General features: G+C 51.5%; 8 protein-coding genes across 8 annotated transcripts; 2 read left to right on the top strand and 6 right to left on the bottom strand.

The window, feature by feature from the left end:
* Window positions 1-42: 42 nt before the first annotated feature.
* On the bottom strand, window positions 43-1,813 carry BDW70DRAFT_105051 (class I SAM-dependent methyltransferase). The gene is made up of 7 exons (XM_073734382.1): window positions 1,636-1,813; window positions 1,426-1,511; window positions 1,214-1,378; window positions 1,128-1,153; window positions 591-1,082; window positions 354-520; window positions 43-292 (listed from the first exon to the last, which is right to left on the bottom strand). The coding sequence occupies exons 2-7, from the start codon at window positions 1,475-1,477 to the stop codon at window positions 262-264; spliced, it is 933 nt and encodes a 310-aa protein (XP_073592725.1). The 5' UTR covers window positions 1,478-1,511; window positions 1,636-1,813; the 3' UTR covers window positions 43-261.
* Window positions 1,814-2,076: 263 nt separating this feature from the next.
* On the top strand, window positions 2,077-4,014 carry BDW70DRAFT_142689 (S-adenosyl-L-methionine-dependent methyltransferase). The gene is made up of 3 exons (XM_073737972.1): window positions 2,077-3,244; window positions 3,341-3,687; window positions 3,766-4,014. Exons 1-3 carry the CDS (start codon window positions 2,465-2,467, stop codon window positions 3,935-3,937), a joined length of 1,299 nt encoding a protein of 432 aa, XP_073592724.1. The 5' UTR covers window positions 2,077-2,464; the 3' UTR covers window positions 3,938-4,014.
* Window positions 4,015-4,687: 673 nt separating this feature from the next.
* On the bottom strand, window positions 4,688-6,290 carry BDW70DRAFT_170939 (uncharacterized protein; the record flags this gene model as incomplete). The annotated part of the gene is made up of 1 exon (XM_073743067.1): window positions 4,688-6,290. The coding sequence occupies exon 1, from the start codon at window positions 5,903-5,905 to the stop codon at window positions 4,688-4,690; it is 1,218 nt and encodes a 405-aa protein (XP_073592723.1). The 5' UTR covers window positions 5,906-6,290.
* Window positions 6,291-6,942: 652 nt separating this feature from the next.
* Window positions 6,943-8,609, bottom strand: BDW70DRAFT_105028 (Zn(II)2Cys6 transcription factor). Its single transcript, XM_073734381.1, has 3 exons — window positions 8,284-8,609; window positions 7,718-8,210; window positions 6,943-7,663 (listed from the first exon to the last, which is right to left on the bottom strand). Exons 1-3 carry the CDS (start codon window positions 8,594-8,596, stop codon window positions 6,976-6,978), a joined length of 1,494 nt encoding a protein of 497 aa, XP_073592722.1. The 5' UTR covers window positions 8,597-8,609; the 3' UTR covers window positions 6,943-6,975.
* A 455-nt stretch (window positions 8,610-9,064) lies between these two features.
* On the bottom strand, window positions 9,065-9,863 carry BDW70DRAFT_170938 (putative cyanamide hydratase; the record flags this gene model as incomplete). Its single annotated transcript, XM_073743066.1, has 2 exons — window positions 9,065-9,579; window positions 9,644-9,863. The coding sequence occupies 2 exons, from the start codon at window positions 9,861-9,863 to the stop codon at window positions 9,065-9,067; spliced, it is 735 nt and encodes a 244-aa protein (XP_073592721.1).
* Window positions 9,864-10,638: 775 nt separating this feature from the next.
* On the bottom strand, window positions 10,639-11,648 carry BDW70DRAFT_142687 (uncharacterized protein). The gene has a single exon (XM_073737971.1). The coding sequence runs from the start codon at window positions 11,552-11,554 to the stop codon at window positions 10,940-10,942; it is 615 nt and encodes a 204-aa protein (XP_073592720.1). The 5' UTR covers window positions 11,555-11,648; the 3' UTR covers window positions 10,639-10,939.
* Window positions 11,649-13,450: 1,802 nt separating this feature from the next.
* BDW70DRAFT_142686 (NAD-dependent epimerase/dehydratase family protein) lies at window positions 13,451-14,804 on the top strand. Its single transcript, XM_073737970.1, has one exon. The coding sequence runs from the start codon at window positions 13,703-13,705 to the stop codon at window positions 14,735-14,737; it is 1,035 nt and encodes a 344-aa protein (XP_073592719.1). The 5' UTR covers window positions 13,451-13,702; the 3' UTR covers window positions 14,738-14,804.
* Window positions 14,805-15,565: 761 nt separating this feature from the next.
* BDW70DRAFT_105018 (ribonuclease III domain-containing protein) lies at window positions 15,566-16,109 on the bottom strand (the record flags this gene model as incomplete). The annotated part of the gene is made up of 2 exons (XM_073734380.1): window positions 15,888-16,109; window positions 15,566-15,813 (listed from the first exon to the last, which is right to left on the bottom strand). The coding sequence occupies exons 1-2, from the start codon at window positions 16,081-16,083 to the stop codon at window positions 15,569-15,571; spliced, it is 441 nt and encodes a 146-aa protein (XP_073592718.1). The 5' UTR covers window positions 16,084-16,109.
* Between the last annotated feature and the right edge of the window lie 335 nt (window positions 16,110-16,444).

Here is a 16,444-nt window from a genome sequence, read left to right as displayed (position 1 = left end):
GGCCTGGAACCGGGCACGTCCAACATGTATACCAGACGCCGTACCCTCAAGCACAAATTACGAAGTCTCTGGGCTTACTGAGCTGAAAGAGCAGGGCCTATAGAGTTAGTAAGGCCTTTGCTACGTTCCGTCTGCATCCTAGCCATCTTAGCCGCGCGTTGAATATATCAATTAAGCCACCTACGCCGTCCCTGCCTTTTTGAAAGTTGAGTTGATGCCCGCGTATCTCATATTATTAACCTTCACAGTGTAGACTTCAGCTCACAACGGCTTCTGGGCATAAACAACATGACTAGTCGAATCCAGATCAGTTTGCCGTCTACTCAAAGCGCAGGGGGTAGGATGAGTCTCACAAGTCATGCATCATATGCACTCCTCGATCTTTCGCATCTTTTCTCACCAGCGCAAGAAACACCTGGACCTCCTCGATCGTCCATCCCAGGATGTTCGTGAACGTGGCCGCACTGAATGCTTCCAAACCGTCCAGCATCTGAAGCATATTCAACGCCCCTATTTCCTTCTAACAGCGTCGAAACTATGTTAGCACAAGCGCAGGTACAAGAACCCGTCCATTCTAGAGGGAGACGTACCATCTTCCTCTCCCTCGGCCACGTGCCCAGCGGCAATTGGAAGACCTCATGGTGCACATTTACAAACCCAGCCTCCTTCACGATCTGCTCCAATTCCCTTCCGATTGTGACAGGGCGGTTGATCTTATCCAGTGCCTCCCGTAAGAGCTCATAGAATCGGTTCACGTTGTTCCCCTCCTTCAAGGAGCCATCCTCAGAGTAATTCACCAGGTAGAAATCCTGGAACTCGATCCAGCCACCGGGCTTGAGCTGATTGTAGGCTTGCTGTGCGAGTCTGGGCCAGTCCTCAATTGACCCGCACATGTACCGCGAATGGATGAAGTCGAAGGGGGGCCGGGGCGGCCACTCGGATTCGACGTCATCGACCTCGAATACAACGTTGGGTGGGACCCTAGATAGTTCAGCAGACGGTCCAGATTTGATAAGGGTGTAGTTCAGGCCAAGGGGAACGGACCACGGCGGTTGTATAGGACTGAGGTCGTTGCCCGTTATCTGAGAAACTTAGTCTTTGCCCTTCATAGTGGGATGAAACACTACCTCTTGAGCTGACGGAAACTCGTCCGCTGATAGTTGGTTATAGAGTTAGGCATCTTACTCGAGAAATCAAAGTCAGCTCAACGTACCAAACTCAATAGCCCAGATCCCCGTCCCGGTGCCGATATCTAGGACACGCAACGGCCCGTCTTCTATGGGAGCCAGGAAGAGCTTGCCATCCAGAACCAGCCTGAACATGTTATGCAGCATGTCGAGACGATCTTGCTCGCGCTCGTCGTTGGGGAATTTGTAGCCTGATGCATCAGTCAATTATTCCAAGACGAATTCAGATAAAACTAACTGCCCTCCTTAAAAGCATGATAGCGTCGACCATACTGCCAGTGGTAGTTCATCACCGACGAGCTCACAGACGTTGCATAGCTTTCTCTGAAGACATTATTAGCATCCTGATCTTGTCAGACTTAGCACTTTTGCTTTCTTCTTTTCTTCTTTCATTCTTTTATCTTATCTCTAGGTAAGGGGAGCTATGGGGAAGAGGGGCTTGGCTTGCATTTCTGAGCTGTACGTGTCATCGTCGTCTGGAAACTTTACCCTGCCAGTTAGTACCAAGAGTCGCTACTGCTCTGTTCTCTAGAGTATATGGACTCCTTACATTGTTATCCACAGGCACAGCGACGGTGGCGCACTGTCCTGCAGGCGGTTGATCTGCCATCCTGTCCGGGCCAGGAAGGAGCGTGTACGGACTCTCGCAGTCTGAAGAGATCCAGATCTCGATGATTCTCGAAGGCCATGAGACAGCCCACAGAGGAATCGATCGGAAGATCGGGGCATTGGAAACCGGTGCGGCAGTGGGGATTGCATTAGCCCAATGAGCCCACACTCAGCGCGGCTGGAAAAGGGGAATTAGTCCGTCCCACTAGGAACAACGCGGTTTAGGGGTCCCACGAAGATCCTTCGGCTTGCCTGTTTGCGTATCAATAATGGCGGGGATCACGCGGCCCCATCCATGCCTTGATATCCGATTCCCCTTAGGAGAGTGGGTGGAAGTGGTCGCATGGCCCCCCCTGGGCTCCCGACCCTCGCGGCACTCCGCAGTCTTTTGAAGCCTGCTCCTCAGTTTGCGCGGGCTTTTGGTCTTTTGTTTCAAGTTGAGCTTGACCCTTGACCTTCATGCTCTGCTGCGTGCAAAAATTCTCAAACCTTATTTCAGTCTCTCTGCATCCATCGCACTCTTCTGCAGTCTGATTGGCAGTGCCGGGACCCTAAAGCTCCTCCATAGTCCACAGCAGTCCAAAAGGGGAATTATGAAAAAAAGGAAAAATAGACAAAGAATAAGCAAGTACTAAGTTACACATACATTACGTTCAATTGCAGGCACCATGGCGAACAAGGAAAATAAAACCAAGTCGCCGAATTTGAGTCTGACCGCGCTCGCATCCCAAATCTCCTCCTGCGCCTCTCTAATCGACACCTTCCTGCTATCCAACAATCATCCCAATCCCTCTTTCGCTCCTGATGCACCGGCCGCCTTCCCCGCGGCCCCTGCAAGCGTCCAGCATGCCCGCCAGTCGCTCATCGAGGCGGCGCAATCCCTCATCGACCTGCTCACCGGTCCCGCTGAGCATCTCCGCTGGCTCGCATGCCGCTACCATGACATGTCCAGCCTGCGCTGGATCTACCACTTCAAGATCGCGCCGGCGATCCCTCTAGACCGCGCCGTCAGCTACGCCGACGTCGCGGCCAAGACGGGCGTCGACGAGGACCACCTGAAGCGCATGCTGCGCCATGCAATGACGAACCGGCTCTTCACCGAGCCCGAACCGGGAATGGTCGCGCATACCGCGTCGTCGGCGCTGCTGGTGACCAGCCGTGCTTTGAACGACTGGGTCGGCTATACGACCGAGGAGACGTTCCCGGCCAGCGCAAAGGTCGTCGAGGCGCACGAGAGATTCGGGGCCAGTCGCAGTCCCACGGAGACAGGGTATAATGTTGCCTTTGGCACAGCGAAGCCGATGTTCGAGCATATGGCAGAGGACCCGGAGCGGGAGAGGAGGTTTGCTAACACGATGGTCGAGATGACGAGTACGGAGGGATATGGCATACATCATCTCGTGGACGGGTACAGTTGGGATGAGATCGGTAAAGCAAAGGTGGTCGATGTATGTTTTCCTCCTTCAGTAGCTATTCCTTGCGTTTATTAGCAACAATGCTCGGGTTTGCTCGGATTTAGGGTTGATGCTTATATGGATATCCAGGTCGGCGGCTCAACAGGGCACGCGTGCATCGCGATAGCCAAAAAGGCCCCAGAGGCAACGTTTCTCGTGCAGGATTTAACCAGGGTCGTTGACCAAGGTCGAGCATCTCTTCCTGAGTCTCTGTGCTCTCGAATCACCTTCCAAGAGCACGACTTCTTCACGCCGCAGCCGGAGGAAGCGGATATTTACCTGCTCCGATTTATCTTGCACGACCATCCCGACTCTACTGCCGTCGATATCGTCAAGAATCTTATACCGGCCATGCGACAGGGCGCCCGGCTTATCATCAATGACGGTGTTTATCCAGAGGTTAATACGTTGCCCAAGGGGGAGGAGAGGATTGCGCGGTAGGTGATCGCTGATGAACGGAGCTGTTGAATCTTTGTAGGGCTGATCCAATGCTGATAATGTCTCGTACTCTATAGGATAATGGACCTCGAGATGTTGACCACCTTCAACGCAAGGGAACGACCGCTAGCAGACTGGGTCAAGCTCTGTGCAGACGCCGACATTCGGCTGAAGCTGCGGTCGGTTTCGAAGCCGGAGGGCAGTGTCATGTCCATCCTCGAGTTTGTCTTTGGTGAGCCGGAGGAATGAAGTTCTGAATGAGTCGCTCGTGGATATGTAGAAAAAATTTTATTTGTATATTCGCTCGAACAATATACGTGTCTTCCGCAAGCTCATTTGTGTTTTTGATATGCATAGAAAGCTCAGCTATCCTTTGGTGGCAAGTGCAAATATGGGTATGGAAGGCCTACTTAGAAGATGGATACTCCATATCTAGCTTTAGTCTTGCGGCGAGGTCATTTGGTACAGCGCAGTTCACAGCTTACTTACTAGTAGTCCGTCCAGCCTGCGGTATCATCGTAATTCCAGAAAGATGCCAGTCGATCCTCGCATTTAATGCGGTTTTATTGAGTCTCGACGGAGCCGGTTTCTCTCTCCAGACACATCTGGGCAGTATGAAATCGGTCCAATATCGAGATTCCAGGTAAACAGGAACGTATGAAGTACCCCATCACTTGTCCTTGCGGGAACATAACCTGATCGAGGTCAGTGGGTAAAAGTTTCAGGCGGCTGCGTGCCTTATGATGTAGGATGAGGGCCTAGAAGACGCCTTGATGTCTGTCAAGTTGATTCTGTAGCGGATCTTGAGACATCTAGCATACCTTATGAGTGCTCTGCAGGACTATTCCCGCCATCATCATACTCTTTCACACGCTGTTCAATATATGCATCAATCACTACGGGGGCAGGGGTACCATAACCCCAATGCATTGTTGGTTGTGTGCCTAGTACTGACGGAAAATGGATTGTCGAGAGTATATCCCAAGTTATATGTATTCACTAAATATCATACTCCTCAAACCGAAAATTCCAGATTCTACTGGCTGAGTTATCGAATCCGTACCCCTTGGAGCTCGTCGCCCCAATATGCTGTAACAGTGGAGGAACAACAGCCCACCGGCTCCATCCCTGGCTATCTGCAATCTTCTCAACCATCATGTCAACCAGCCAGTCCGTCGTCAGGTCCGTGTGCTCGAGAAACCGCGGTATGATAGCCCGCGGGAAAACAAGGCCCTGCGAACAACAGCCGTACTTATTCATCTCGTGCACACCGGGCGGTATGGGCCACATTGTCTGCCGGCCGGCCAGAAAATGGAGGACGATGGCGGCCGGAATGAATACGGCCGATGTGAGCCAGATAGCGCTCATCGGGATGGACCTGAGTTCTGTTTTGAACGCTCTCTTCGAAGCGACCATGGCTCCAGTTATTGACGCCCAGACGATGAACGACCAGGTGAGATATTTCGGCCATTCTTCGCCGTTCCAGCCTAGCAGGCCGTCTATATAAAAGAGACGCAAGTAGATCCAGTCTCGCCCAGCAGTCCGCGACTGGACTGTATCAAGCGCACGCATGGCAGACGGGAACCAGCCCTTGACTGCCAGGGTATCGTCTTCAAGCATTGCGACGTAATCGGCGCCACTTTCATAACATTCTCTCATCAGAGTCGTAAAGTCGTAGATGGTCTTGTTCCGATACCATCCCCCCTCCTCCCATTCTTTGAGTTGTTCAAAATTGGGGTCGTCTGGCGAGTACGTCAAAAGCCGATCGGGCAGCGTCTCTACCCATTTCTCCGAATAGATAGGGTGGGCTTTCGCGTCCGTATTCCCGATACGGAGGTATAGAAGGATCTTGCTCCTTTCCCACACATTTAGTCCATCCAGGAGAGACGCCACCGTCAAGCCAACGTATTGATCTCCTCTCCGCTTGACCGACACGATGCCCATACACAACGACGGCTGCTGGCCCGGTACCCTTGATGGAGGCGCTACATCGCCAGCCCCGCTCAGGAATGATCCCGCCTCCGCAACTCGTTTCGCCGAATAGTGTCGCTCGTAGGCGCGGTCTGCGTCGAAAAAGTACGAGGTCGGATCGCGATAGCTAACGATATGGTAGTACTGGAGGGAAAGGACGTAGAGGACGAAGTAGCCGAGAGCGATGACCCCGGTCGCGGACGGGGAGAATCGGTCAAAGTGAAGGTAACGCGAAATATCAGTCATCCCTGGCGTGTCCACCGCTGTGGATTCATAGCGTCGCCTGGTCGTCGGTCGGTCTTGAACGCGGGCGTTGAGAGCGCTGATGGCGGCTTCCGTGGTGTTATATGTGCAGTTCAGAAACTATGCGAGATACAATTGGCAATGTCGGCAGTAACCACGAGAGTATGGTGCAGAAGTAGGTAGTGGAAGCGGGTGGGTTGGAAAGAAGTGGGAAGATTCAGGAGTCGCCTACAACAAAGACTCATAATTGAGGCTGGGTTCTTTGTCTGCCATTTTGAGGTTGCTGTCCAATCAATTCCCGGGCCTCAGCGTCTGCCCTCAGATTGCCAGTGCATCAATGCAAGCAAGCTGTGCCATCTGATGCTCAAGGGTCAGTCTTTTCTTGGACAGATACCTACTGTGATGAGAACGGCACGCAGATTTGAATTGCCCTGGTCTCAGCGCATGGAAGATTGGCTTCTCGATTTACCTCTGCTAAGTGTCCATGTCCGACGAGTCGCCTAATGAACTGGTTCCATGTTTTCAATCAAAGAAGGCTACTTCTAGCTGCCCGGGTATCCATTTTGAGGTAGCCTTTCCCTGTGGTGGCTGTCCCTTACAATGCATGGCTCATCTGCTTCCAATTGCTCGATGTTAACCCCAGCGAGCAAGTAAAGGTGAATCTCTTTCGATAAGGGGGTGACGAAGAGAGCAACTGCGATGCAAGTCCGGTCTGATAGTCGATACTCCTGACGGTCCTGTCATGATTTGGTGGATGTATATGTTACAATAGGGATGCTTACATGGAATATGAGGCGGCTCCTTCACCAGGTAAAACGGCCTCGTCAAGTCCGTAAACCAGATGGCTATTCTCACCCTCAGCCATCTGGCCCTGGAATTGGCTTCGGTGGCTCAGAAAATGAGCCACAACAGCCAAGGTGGTGCATCACCAGTGCCTCGAACACGCTTCTATCCTCTGGATTCGTCAATGCTGCATTTGCATATCAGCGAGATCGAGCTCGAGCTTGAGAAAACAGCTCAATCATGTGGCTATCCATAAAGTACTACAAGGCGTAGTAAAACAGCAATTCGCCTCATATCAGGAGCCAGCGGCGATCCAACCCAACACAATGAGACTGGGCGCCTGAGAGCCTGGTCCGTTCCCAGTAATCTTTCAGTATGTTAGAGGCACTGATGGCATTTAGGCAAGCCGTCAGATCCCAGATCCTTTTCAGACAATCATGCACAAGCCCCTGCTGGTCTCGCTCCAGGCAGTGAAGGCCGGCAAAGAAAGTCGGCCAGAGGAGGCACTTGAACAGCGTATCTTGGGTTTTGAGGGCGTCAATCAGACCCAGAAGCTGCAAGACCAGCTCATTGCTCTCTGCAGTTGCCGATTCTGGTCCAAGTACTTGTCTGCCGTATAGCAAAGCAGCAGTTTTGTACGCTTCGCCCAACATATATAAGTTTTCAATCTCTGCTGTATACGGAGAAACCGGGCTTGAATGCTGTTGTTTGAACCCCGAGGCCCATTCTAGTGAATTGAAGTTTCCGGTTACCTCGATCATCGCAAGGGTGTCCTGGGCGTGTGCCGTGTTGTGCGGTGACTCTGCAGCAAGCTGTCTTTGGCTTGAGAAGAACTGGATAGACCTTAGGATAAATTCCGGACATCCGAGGAAGCTTCGAACAATAGACTCCTGTCCTGGGCTGAGTATGTAGCTGGTAGAGCAAAAATCTTCAATTAGGGGGTTAGATTGCGAGAGCGAGGCGCCTAGGGTTTCGATCCTGTTGCCGGTCTTGTCAGTTAAGTCACCTTTTCAATTCATCGGGCAGACGCACAAGGAAAATTGTCTGGTAATGAACGTGCTTATCTCTTGCCCTATCTCTCCAGATCCGCAGTTACTGTAAGTCTTTCCTCTGAGGGACTGATAAAGATGGACTAGAGCTCTGGCTCCCTTCAGATGGACATTCCACCCATCGAGTCCTGACTCGAGAAGCTCAAGGAAGATAAAAAGTAAGATGGTGGCCATCATCGTGTCTGTCTTAACAGGCTCCTGATGCGGACGAGTCAGTCTCTTACGCAAGGCCGTGATAGCCTGCGTTTTGAAACGGAGCGCGTCCAGAGTGGTATCCGTAAACCGAGAAGTAGGAACAACCACGTCGTTCTTATAAGACTGGTCAAATGAGTACCCCGTATTGGCAAGATGCCGCGCTGCAAGAGCAATAATACTTCTAAGCAAGGGCACATCCTCAAGCGCGTAAGCAAGCAAGCCGCGAAACGGGTTGCTGTCGCTGTCGTGCAGGATATACAGTCTGCAAATACGCTGGCTGTCTGGGCCGGGTGGATGATATTAGCATAGGTATCTCACCAGTGAGCCTACCCGGCAGATCCCCAGTATACTCACAGTAATCAATGTAGTACCTCGACAACGGATCCAGGTTCTGCATGCGTGGATCCTGCAGCGTAAGCTGAAGCTGGTGGCTCCCTCTTCTGTCCCGCTTGGGCCTGAAGTGTGCCGACAGTAGGGCACCACGATTTGTAGGTGTCTCCTTGTACATATATCCCCGCATTCTCCCTCGGATCGCCACGCCTTGGACCCATCGCAAGGGCTTCTTGTCTCGGCACTCCAGGCCGGCTTTTTTGCATTTCAGACAGGGGAAGCAGGACTGGTCGCATTGGATAGTGCGATTACGGCATGTCCAACAAGCTTCACGCATGTGGGGAGCTGGTTAAGATTATTGTTTTTGCAACAAATCGGATGGCAGGTGAGTGATGAATGACAGAGTGGAGGAAGGGAACAGAGGAAATGGCAGAAGAGCGTTTCCGGCTCGGACTATCGATCCTCCATTTCCAGTCTATGCCGCCAGTGAGACTGAGAGCGGCATGTTGCTCCTTGTCCTAGCTAAATATATGCTAACATAAGTACACATTTTCAGGGCTGAACTATTGTAATGTTCAATTGAGGACTCTCTCTCACCCCATTGGCCTATTATTGCCTAGTTTCTAAAGGATACACATTTACCAAGAAAATACTATAATAAAAGAAAGGAAAATAAGCGTAAGAAAAAATAAAAGAAAATAAAAAAAGAAAATAAAAAAAGGGAAATATGTGGGGGGGAAATAGATCAAATTAAAATAAAATATAGTTTGAAAAAAAAGAAAAAGTCCCATTTGTAACATTTATTCTACTCCCACTGCTTCATGAGTGCATTCCCCTCGATCTGCTTATCAAAATCAACAATATGCGTCGAATGGCACCATGGCTTGGTCTCCTCCTCTTTCCGAATAATGCCTGAAAAGAACCCACACCATCCCATCCTCGGATGCGCCTCATTAACCTCGCGCCGAAACGTCGGGTGGATCAGCTTCTCGTAACCCTTCACCCGCGGGTGAGCGCCGACATTGTCATACAGCGTGGCCAGCTGGATAAGCTGGCCCAGGAACGTGATCGTCCCGTCAACGCCCATGTCCTGGTGCCGGATGATCGCCTCAGCGGCTGCTTCGGCCTGGTCGACGGCTGCGCCGTGGTCTTTGAGAACCTGCAGCGCCTTGATGCCGCCGTAGAGATCGAATGACATCCGCGTCGCGGTGAGGTTCTCTTTGGCTGTGCCAATGTCGTGCAGCAGGCAGGTAAGTGCCCAGGTTGCCGGGTTCAAGTCAGCGGATTGAGAGGGGAATTGCTGCTTCGCTATGACCATTCCTTCACGGTTGGTAAGTATAGGTAGAGCTAATCGAGAACTGAGCCGGGCTTCCGGCTCGCTTACCGAAGTAGTAAACTCTCATAGAGTGGTTGAAAGACTCAGGGTCAAGCACAGCTTTGGCGTACTCAACTGTCTTGCTGACGACCAGGTCTTCAGCTGGGAATCTGAGCTCTCCTAGTGAGACAGTCTTTGCGTCCTCGACCAAGGGCTGCTTGGTGAAGATGGCGCCTGCGTCGACAGGGACAGCAGTCCAGCCATTGGCTGCGATGTCGGGATGGCACATGGTGACCTGGGTGATATACAGACAAAGAGATATGTCTTATTTTTCTTTTACGTAGACATGGAACTGAGTGAAGGGCAAGCTTAAATACGTATCCTGGTGATTCATCATGACCTATGTCACGCCTTGGATAAGCATCGGCCATCCTAAATAAGAAGTTAATCTTGGTGGGCCCGGGAGGCAAGTAGTTGTCGACCAATGGCATTACTGCCAAACAGATAGAGTGATTGGTTCATATCTATATGGCGCATCATTTACTTTGTGGTTTCACATTATTGGACAGCAAGCCAAACAGAGATTACGAAACCGAGACTTGAAAAGCCATGTTGGAAGTCGGGATGTCTCGTGGGGTACAAAACCATGACAGGGCCGACATGCATGTCTTTAACCCTAGAACAGACGCCCTTCCAAGTTGAAGCCGAGTTTGAGAAGCATAGTCGAGACGTCCAAAACCGCCGCTTGGGCAGTTGTTCGCTATTTGGAGTTGTTGAAGGGGTGCGATGCCATAGAACAATTCCAGAGAACAGCGACACCAACCAATATAGAGATATTTTATCTGTGGAATCGTACTTCCGCAATGGATCGTAGCCAGTAAGCCACGGAGCCACAGAGCAGTAACTGGCTTTACTAGCCTAGCTAGCCTAGCTCAAGTTACCTGATCTGGCCGGTTGCGGATCATGATCGTCGCTGTCTGCAAGTGCCGTCAACTCGGGTCCTTATGTCCGACACAGCTAACCTGCAGACCGGATAAAATCATGTGTTTACGTAGAGCGCAAGCTTGCGGTATGAATTCGACTCTAGCTTCGGTGGTCATGGTCTTAACAAGAACACAGATCATTCGAAGGCCGGGTATCAGAAAATCCATTAAGCTGATTCGAGATTATGTGACAAGAGACAAGTCGGCCGTTCTATGAACATAAAGGACCTCAGCTTGAGCAAGACCACTTGCAAACCACCGGACGGGCAATACCATGCCTGTTTACACGTCCTTTGACAGGTGTGGTAGGCATGCCATGAGCTCAGCCCTACAATCTCAAGCCGCTTATCACACCAAAGGATGAAATAAAAATACTAGTAGCTTAGAGAATAGCAGCAACCCCCGCCGCCAGCATTGGCGCCGCAGTAATAATCGCCTGCACAGGCCCAGCGAGAACGCCAGCCGCAGCAGCGCCAGGCGTCTCCGTGGCCTCGGGCTCATCGAACTTGTCCAAACCCCCGGTAACCTCAAGACCGTAGTACTCGACTTTGTCTGAGGCAATCGACGTGTGGGTGCTGTAGGAACTGCTCGTCTCGAGTCCATCCGAACTCCCCGAGTAATACACGCTAAACGTGCAGCTGGCACTCTCGCTATAAGACTGAAAGGAGCAGTCGTAATCCAGTGTCGCTGTGACAGGCGGTTTCCATTCGAACGCGGTGTACTCGGCGCTAAGCCGGAGGGTGGAGATTCCCTGTGTGATGGTCCAGGGGTCCTTGATCGAGCAGGACTCTGTCTTTGCGCCGGAGAGGCAGGAGACGGCGTAGACGGTTTGCAGAGCGTTGATAGAGACGACGGAGCCGGCGACAGAGGTGTAGGATGGGATTGCAAAGTCAGAGTCAGAGTCGTCCGAAGAGCCGAACAGCCCGACTGTCGTGGTGGACTCGGCGGCCGCGACGGCCGCAAGGGCCAGAGTGAGGTATGGGAAAGGGGTGCGCATCTTGAGGTTTTCAGAGTGTCTGAGAAGTCTATGCTATTCGCGTCTGGAAATCTTGAAAGAAGGAGAGGCGCTGGGAGGGGAAGGGGGCCATTCTTATGATTAAGGGTGACTGATGCCACCCTATGATACTCCGGCTTACTGTTTAGTGGCTTCAAATGGTGCAGGCCGGTTAGAACGGAGATTGCTTGATTAGCCTGAGCCAAGTATGACTGTTCTGGAACATGGCCAACCAGTTGGCCTTGTTAGTGATATTTAGTGCGGCTCTTAGCGCTGTTCAGTTCCTGACCTTCCTCGAAGGGGCTACCAACAAGCGAGCCCAGGTCGCTCAGCGTTGAATTTTCCACAAACTGGCTGCCATTGGCCGGTCCCCTTGGCTAGCGAGGCACTCTTTAATTTATTCCAGTGCCTTAAGGCTGCACGGACAGCAAGACATGTGACGAAGTTGGCGGGGTTAGGCATAACTACTGTACAAAAGGCTCCGGAAGTCCTGGCAGCCCTCGAGCCTTGGAGGGGGTCTGGCGAATGAGAAGGGTTTCTGCCTCGAGGGCAAGGCTAGCTCTCCACAGTTCAAGGTATTTGTGGATCAGGATTGAAGCTAAGAGGCTTAGGCACTCTAGTTTGTGGCTACAAGGGAGACGGCGATGCGAGAACGGAATTGGGTAAAAGCTATCTGTCGTTGATAATGGCCGTTATATCGTGCGTCTTAATGTCCATGTCAGTCATCGAATACTAGACCTTGAACCCATTTCCACGCCCGAGCAGTAGCAATCGTATAAGAGGCTTGCTGTCAATTCATGGTACCGTCGGAGAATCTAATCTGGCACGATTCGCATTTAGTTAGCCTAGTCTATAGGCAATCGCAGCAGATCCACTTAGGAATGTGATATAAAAGGGGCATTGCCAGACCCTAGAACAATTAGAGACATGAGCCGGAAAATAGACCGGTTGTCAGGCCTCCCGTTGCGCCACAAGGGGCATGTTGTCCATATTGGACTCAATCCTCTAGACAGATTTGAAGGCGCGCACAGAGGAAATTGAGGTTTTCGGCGTCGATTCCTGGATAAAGAGTTCTTTTGGAGCTTGTGGCACAAGAGGCCTTCCATTACCGCGCTTTAATCTTATCTCCTCGATATTCATGACAATAGCGCCAGTGAAGGGCACCAGCCATTCTAAGCAGGCATAACGTCGTCGTTGCGCTTGGTCCTTTGCTGCTACTGGGGATGAACGGTTGCCTCAGATGCTGGATTCCTGCTTTAATTCCCCGTCTCATGATCAAGATTCATTTCTATTTTTCCCATTCTTTGAGTAGATCCCTAGCGTTGTGGGTTACGAGAGTATTGAGGGCCCCATTCAACATACTACATTAGTATAGGGTGGCATTTACTGATAAACCACTCAAATTAGCCTTAATAGGGTTATCAACAACACCGCCGGGATGGCCGCTCGAAACGAACTATGCGAAGTGAAGCAATGCTTTATCATCCTTGATAGGATATCTATCCCGTCTCCTGTGAGTAATGGAAGCTCAGTCGTTCCATTGACTAATCGATTAACCATATCAGGCAGCTGGATCCAGCCTAGAATAACCCATCTCTGCAGAAGCCTGCTAAGCCGTCCAAAGGCCAAGGCAGTAGGGCTAATGAGCGCTGTATCTTGGTTGCAGGAAGGATCTCGTACTGAGAGCTTCCGGAGTATCTGGGCAGCAGTGGCGGTCCAGTCTTCATCTTGATGGCAATCGTGGTGATGATGTTTGACTTGGAATTGTGAGCTCATGTATCATTGCTCATATCCAGCCACGCAGGCTGCCTCGCCTGGCTATGATGTGAGAGATGACATAAGAACCCGGTCCCCATCTGCTATCAGCCAACATTCTACTGCTTGTCTACAACCCTCCCCGGAAGGGCTGCACTCGCGCTTCGGGCAGCAGCCTCTGGGCCTATAATAGGTGAGTTGGAGTACCACCTAATAAGAAGTCATCACGGTGACGTAGGGTTCTGGGACTATATAATGAAAAAAGTGTCCGAGCGATGATCAACAATTTGTAATCAAGCCGAACCATTTAACTATCAGTTAATTCTGGGTCTGGATCTGCTATTTATCAACCTTATCTCAATCCAAGATTCTGGTCTATGACCTATCCATCTTACCATGTCCTCTACGGTTCTCGTCACCGGTGCAAACGGGTACATCGGCAACGCCGTCGCCCGCGCCTTCTCTCGCGCCGGCTGGATCACATATGGCCTCGTGCGTTCCGAGTCCGCAGCACGGTCCCTACAGCTCGAAGAGATCCTGCCTGTGCTTGGTCAGATCGACGACGTTAACTCGCACGGTGCCATCTTGCACCAGCTGCCAAGGACCCTTGATGCAATTGTCTCGACCACAGAGAACCTGGACGACTACATCACCCACCACAAGAACACAATCCAGCTCTTACGAACACTCTCCCTTGCCAGCGGACGACACGGCATCCGTCCGCTCGTTATTGTCTCCTCAGGATGCAAGGATTACGGTATCGGTCCGCACTACCATGGAGACCCGGATCTCAAACCACATACCGAAGAGAGCCCGCTCAACCCGCCTGACCTCGTATCTAATCGCGCGAACATGTCGCTAGATATCTTCAAGAATAGCGGTGTTTTCGCTCCCGTTCTCGTCCGGCCTACAAATGTCTACGGCCGCTCAGCAAGCTATTACCGCGGCTTCTTTGAAGTGGCGGTTCTGGCTAAGAGACAGAGTCTCCCTCTGCAGATTCCCGTCCCACCAGCCTCCATCTGCCATGCGCTCCATGTTGACGATTGCGGCAACGCGTACGTCGCACTTGCCGCGCATCCGCGCCGTGCAGAAATCGAGGGGGGGATCTTCAATATATCTGGGCGGGAGTACGAGACCGTCGATCAGATCGCGCGGGCGCTGGTCGCCGAGTATGATCTGGCCGGAGTGGAATATGTTAACCCTGAAAGTGTAGGGGCTGTAGGCAAAGCATGGCCGCCGGCGCTGATTGATTTCCCGCAGTGGACTGGATCGAATAAGATCAGAGAAATTACAGGGTGGAGGGATGTGAGGCCGCTCTTTAGTGAGGCGGTCGGGCTGTATAGACGGGCATACGAAGCGGCTGTTGAAACTGGACATGAGAATATTGCGAAGATGGCCAAAAGGGAGAAGATGTTCTCGAGACAACAGTAGCTGACTGAGGTGCTGGTGCTACGGAGTTGGTGGTGATAGGGAGACTAGGGTTCAGCACACGAGCTGGAACTTAAACCATCCATCTCATCATGAACCTGAAGAGTGATTTGCATGTTTTCGTAGTTTATCTTAAGCTGATGTCCTCATGATGGGCTAGTGTAGCAAATCTTGTGTATGGCTAACAAACAAGATTCCTGATGTCAAGGCTCAATACCACATTAAGACATTATTGTGGACAAAAGAACGATGGCACTACGTAGATATTATTTTCTGAAGGTGTTCTGTACCCTTAGATTACTTCCTGCTACTCTCAGCCGTGGAGCATCTCAGCTCTACCTACTTACCGACCCAGGTCAGCTTTTTGCGTGATAATGAAAACTTTCCTGTGTTTGCTATGTAGTGAACATACAGCTTACTTGAGCCTCAGTCAACGCCCATGACTTGATACCTTTAAATTACCCCTGCCTCCCGTCAACCCCATTGACTACTCATCCAGCGTTGGGTGGTAGGACTTGTGATAGGTGGACAGTAGTGGTAGAAGGGCTAACTGTGGACGAGGATAGTGATATAATGAAGGAGATTGGGAGGCATGGAGGTTTTGATGGAGAGTGCGGTTCTATGGTCAGTTGCGCTTTCAGAGGAATGGGTGGGCACGGTCTTTATGTCTACAGCCAGACATAGAGGGTAAGTTGGGCTATATCAAGTTATTTCCATTTCCTCGCTTCTAATCATCTTCTTTCTTCGTCTTCTGCCGTGGTTGAATTGTGTCTTCCAGCCCCGAATCACTCGACGCCCAGGCACAATTCCCATCTATGGCACTTATATTACCCCCTACTCCGTCTCCGGCCACCCTAGACCCAGCACACTGACGATCTTCTCCAGCGCTGCAAATGTCCTCCCCTGGTCTTCAAAGTAAGCGCCCACAATCGCCTCCATGGTCGTCGCCATCAGCTTATCCGAGATATAGCTACCCTGCGACGGATTATTGCGTATCCACTTGTCAATGCCCAGATCGAACCCGCGCTGCGCGAGGTTCCTCTTTCCGGCGACTTGCGACATCGCTTGCGAGATTTGCTCTGCTCGCAGATCGGCCCTGATTAGCTAGAATATCTTCTACGGGGATCAGAGGGGTCACAGAGGAGTGACATACCTACGTTCATCTTCCGCTTGAGCCCTTCTACCTGCAGATACAGCTGTAAAGCTGTACCGCCGAGCAGACCGAACGATTTGTTCCCTTCGCGAGTGCTCACACCAGGGGCGAGGAGGGCTCCGGCCAGGAGGGTCGGGTTAAGGAAGGGGAGGTCAAAGTGATACTGAAGTCGGAGAGCGCCGTCTTGAGAGGCCATGTCGGTATTGGTTCCTCGAGTGGAGTTCGAATACTGGGGATAGTCTGGGAATGAATTGGAGCGGGTTCTTGATGATTAACGGAGTTGGAGAACACTGAACTCGGCTTGCAGTGGGTTTATATGTTTTTTTCTGAACCACAGGCTGACACCGTGTGTGCCTTAACCAACATCCTGCAACATTGCAGCGGCAAGGCTGGACCGCGCCGCCATTTGGAAGCGATGCACCTGGGGCTCGACTGGTTAAATGAGAACCGCCAGAACTGAGTACTAGGTAGTGGCCCTGGATTGAAGTCCGCCGGTACTAGAGGCCCCCAAGGCAGGCTGGAGAGGCTGAGTATATGCATGGGTGGTATGCAGTGAA

The sequence above is a fragment of the Aspergillus foveolatus genome, assembly GCF_047715535.1.
Source record: "Aspergillus foveolatus strain CBS 279.81 unplaced genomic scaffold BDW70scaffold_62, whole genome shotgun sequence".
Taxonomy (NCBI): Eukaryota; Fungi; Ascomycota; class Eurotiomycetes; order Eurotiales; family Aspergillaceae; genus Aspergillus; species Aspergillus foveolatus.
Note: the sequence above shows the minus strand (reverse complement) of the source record. Positions and strands in the feature narration are given on the sequence as shown.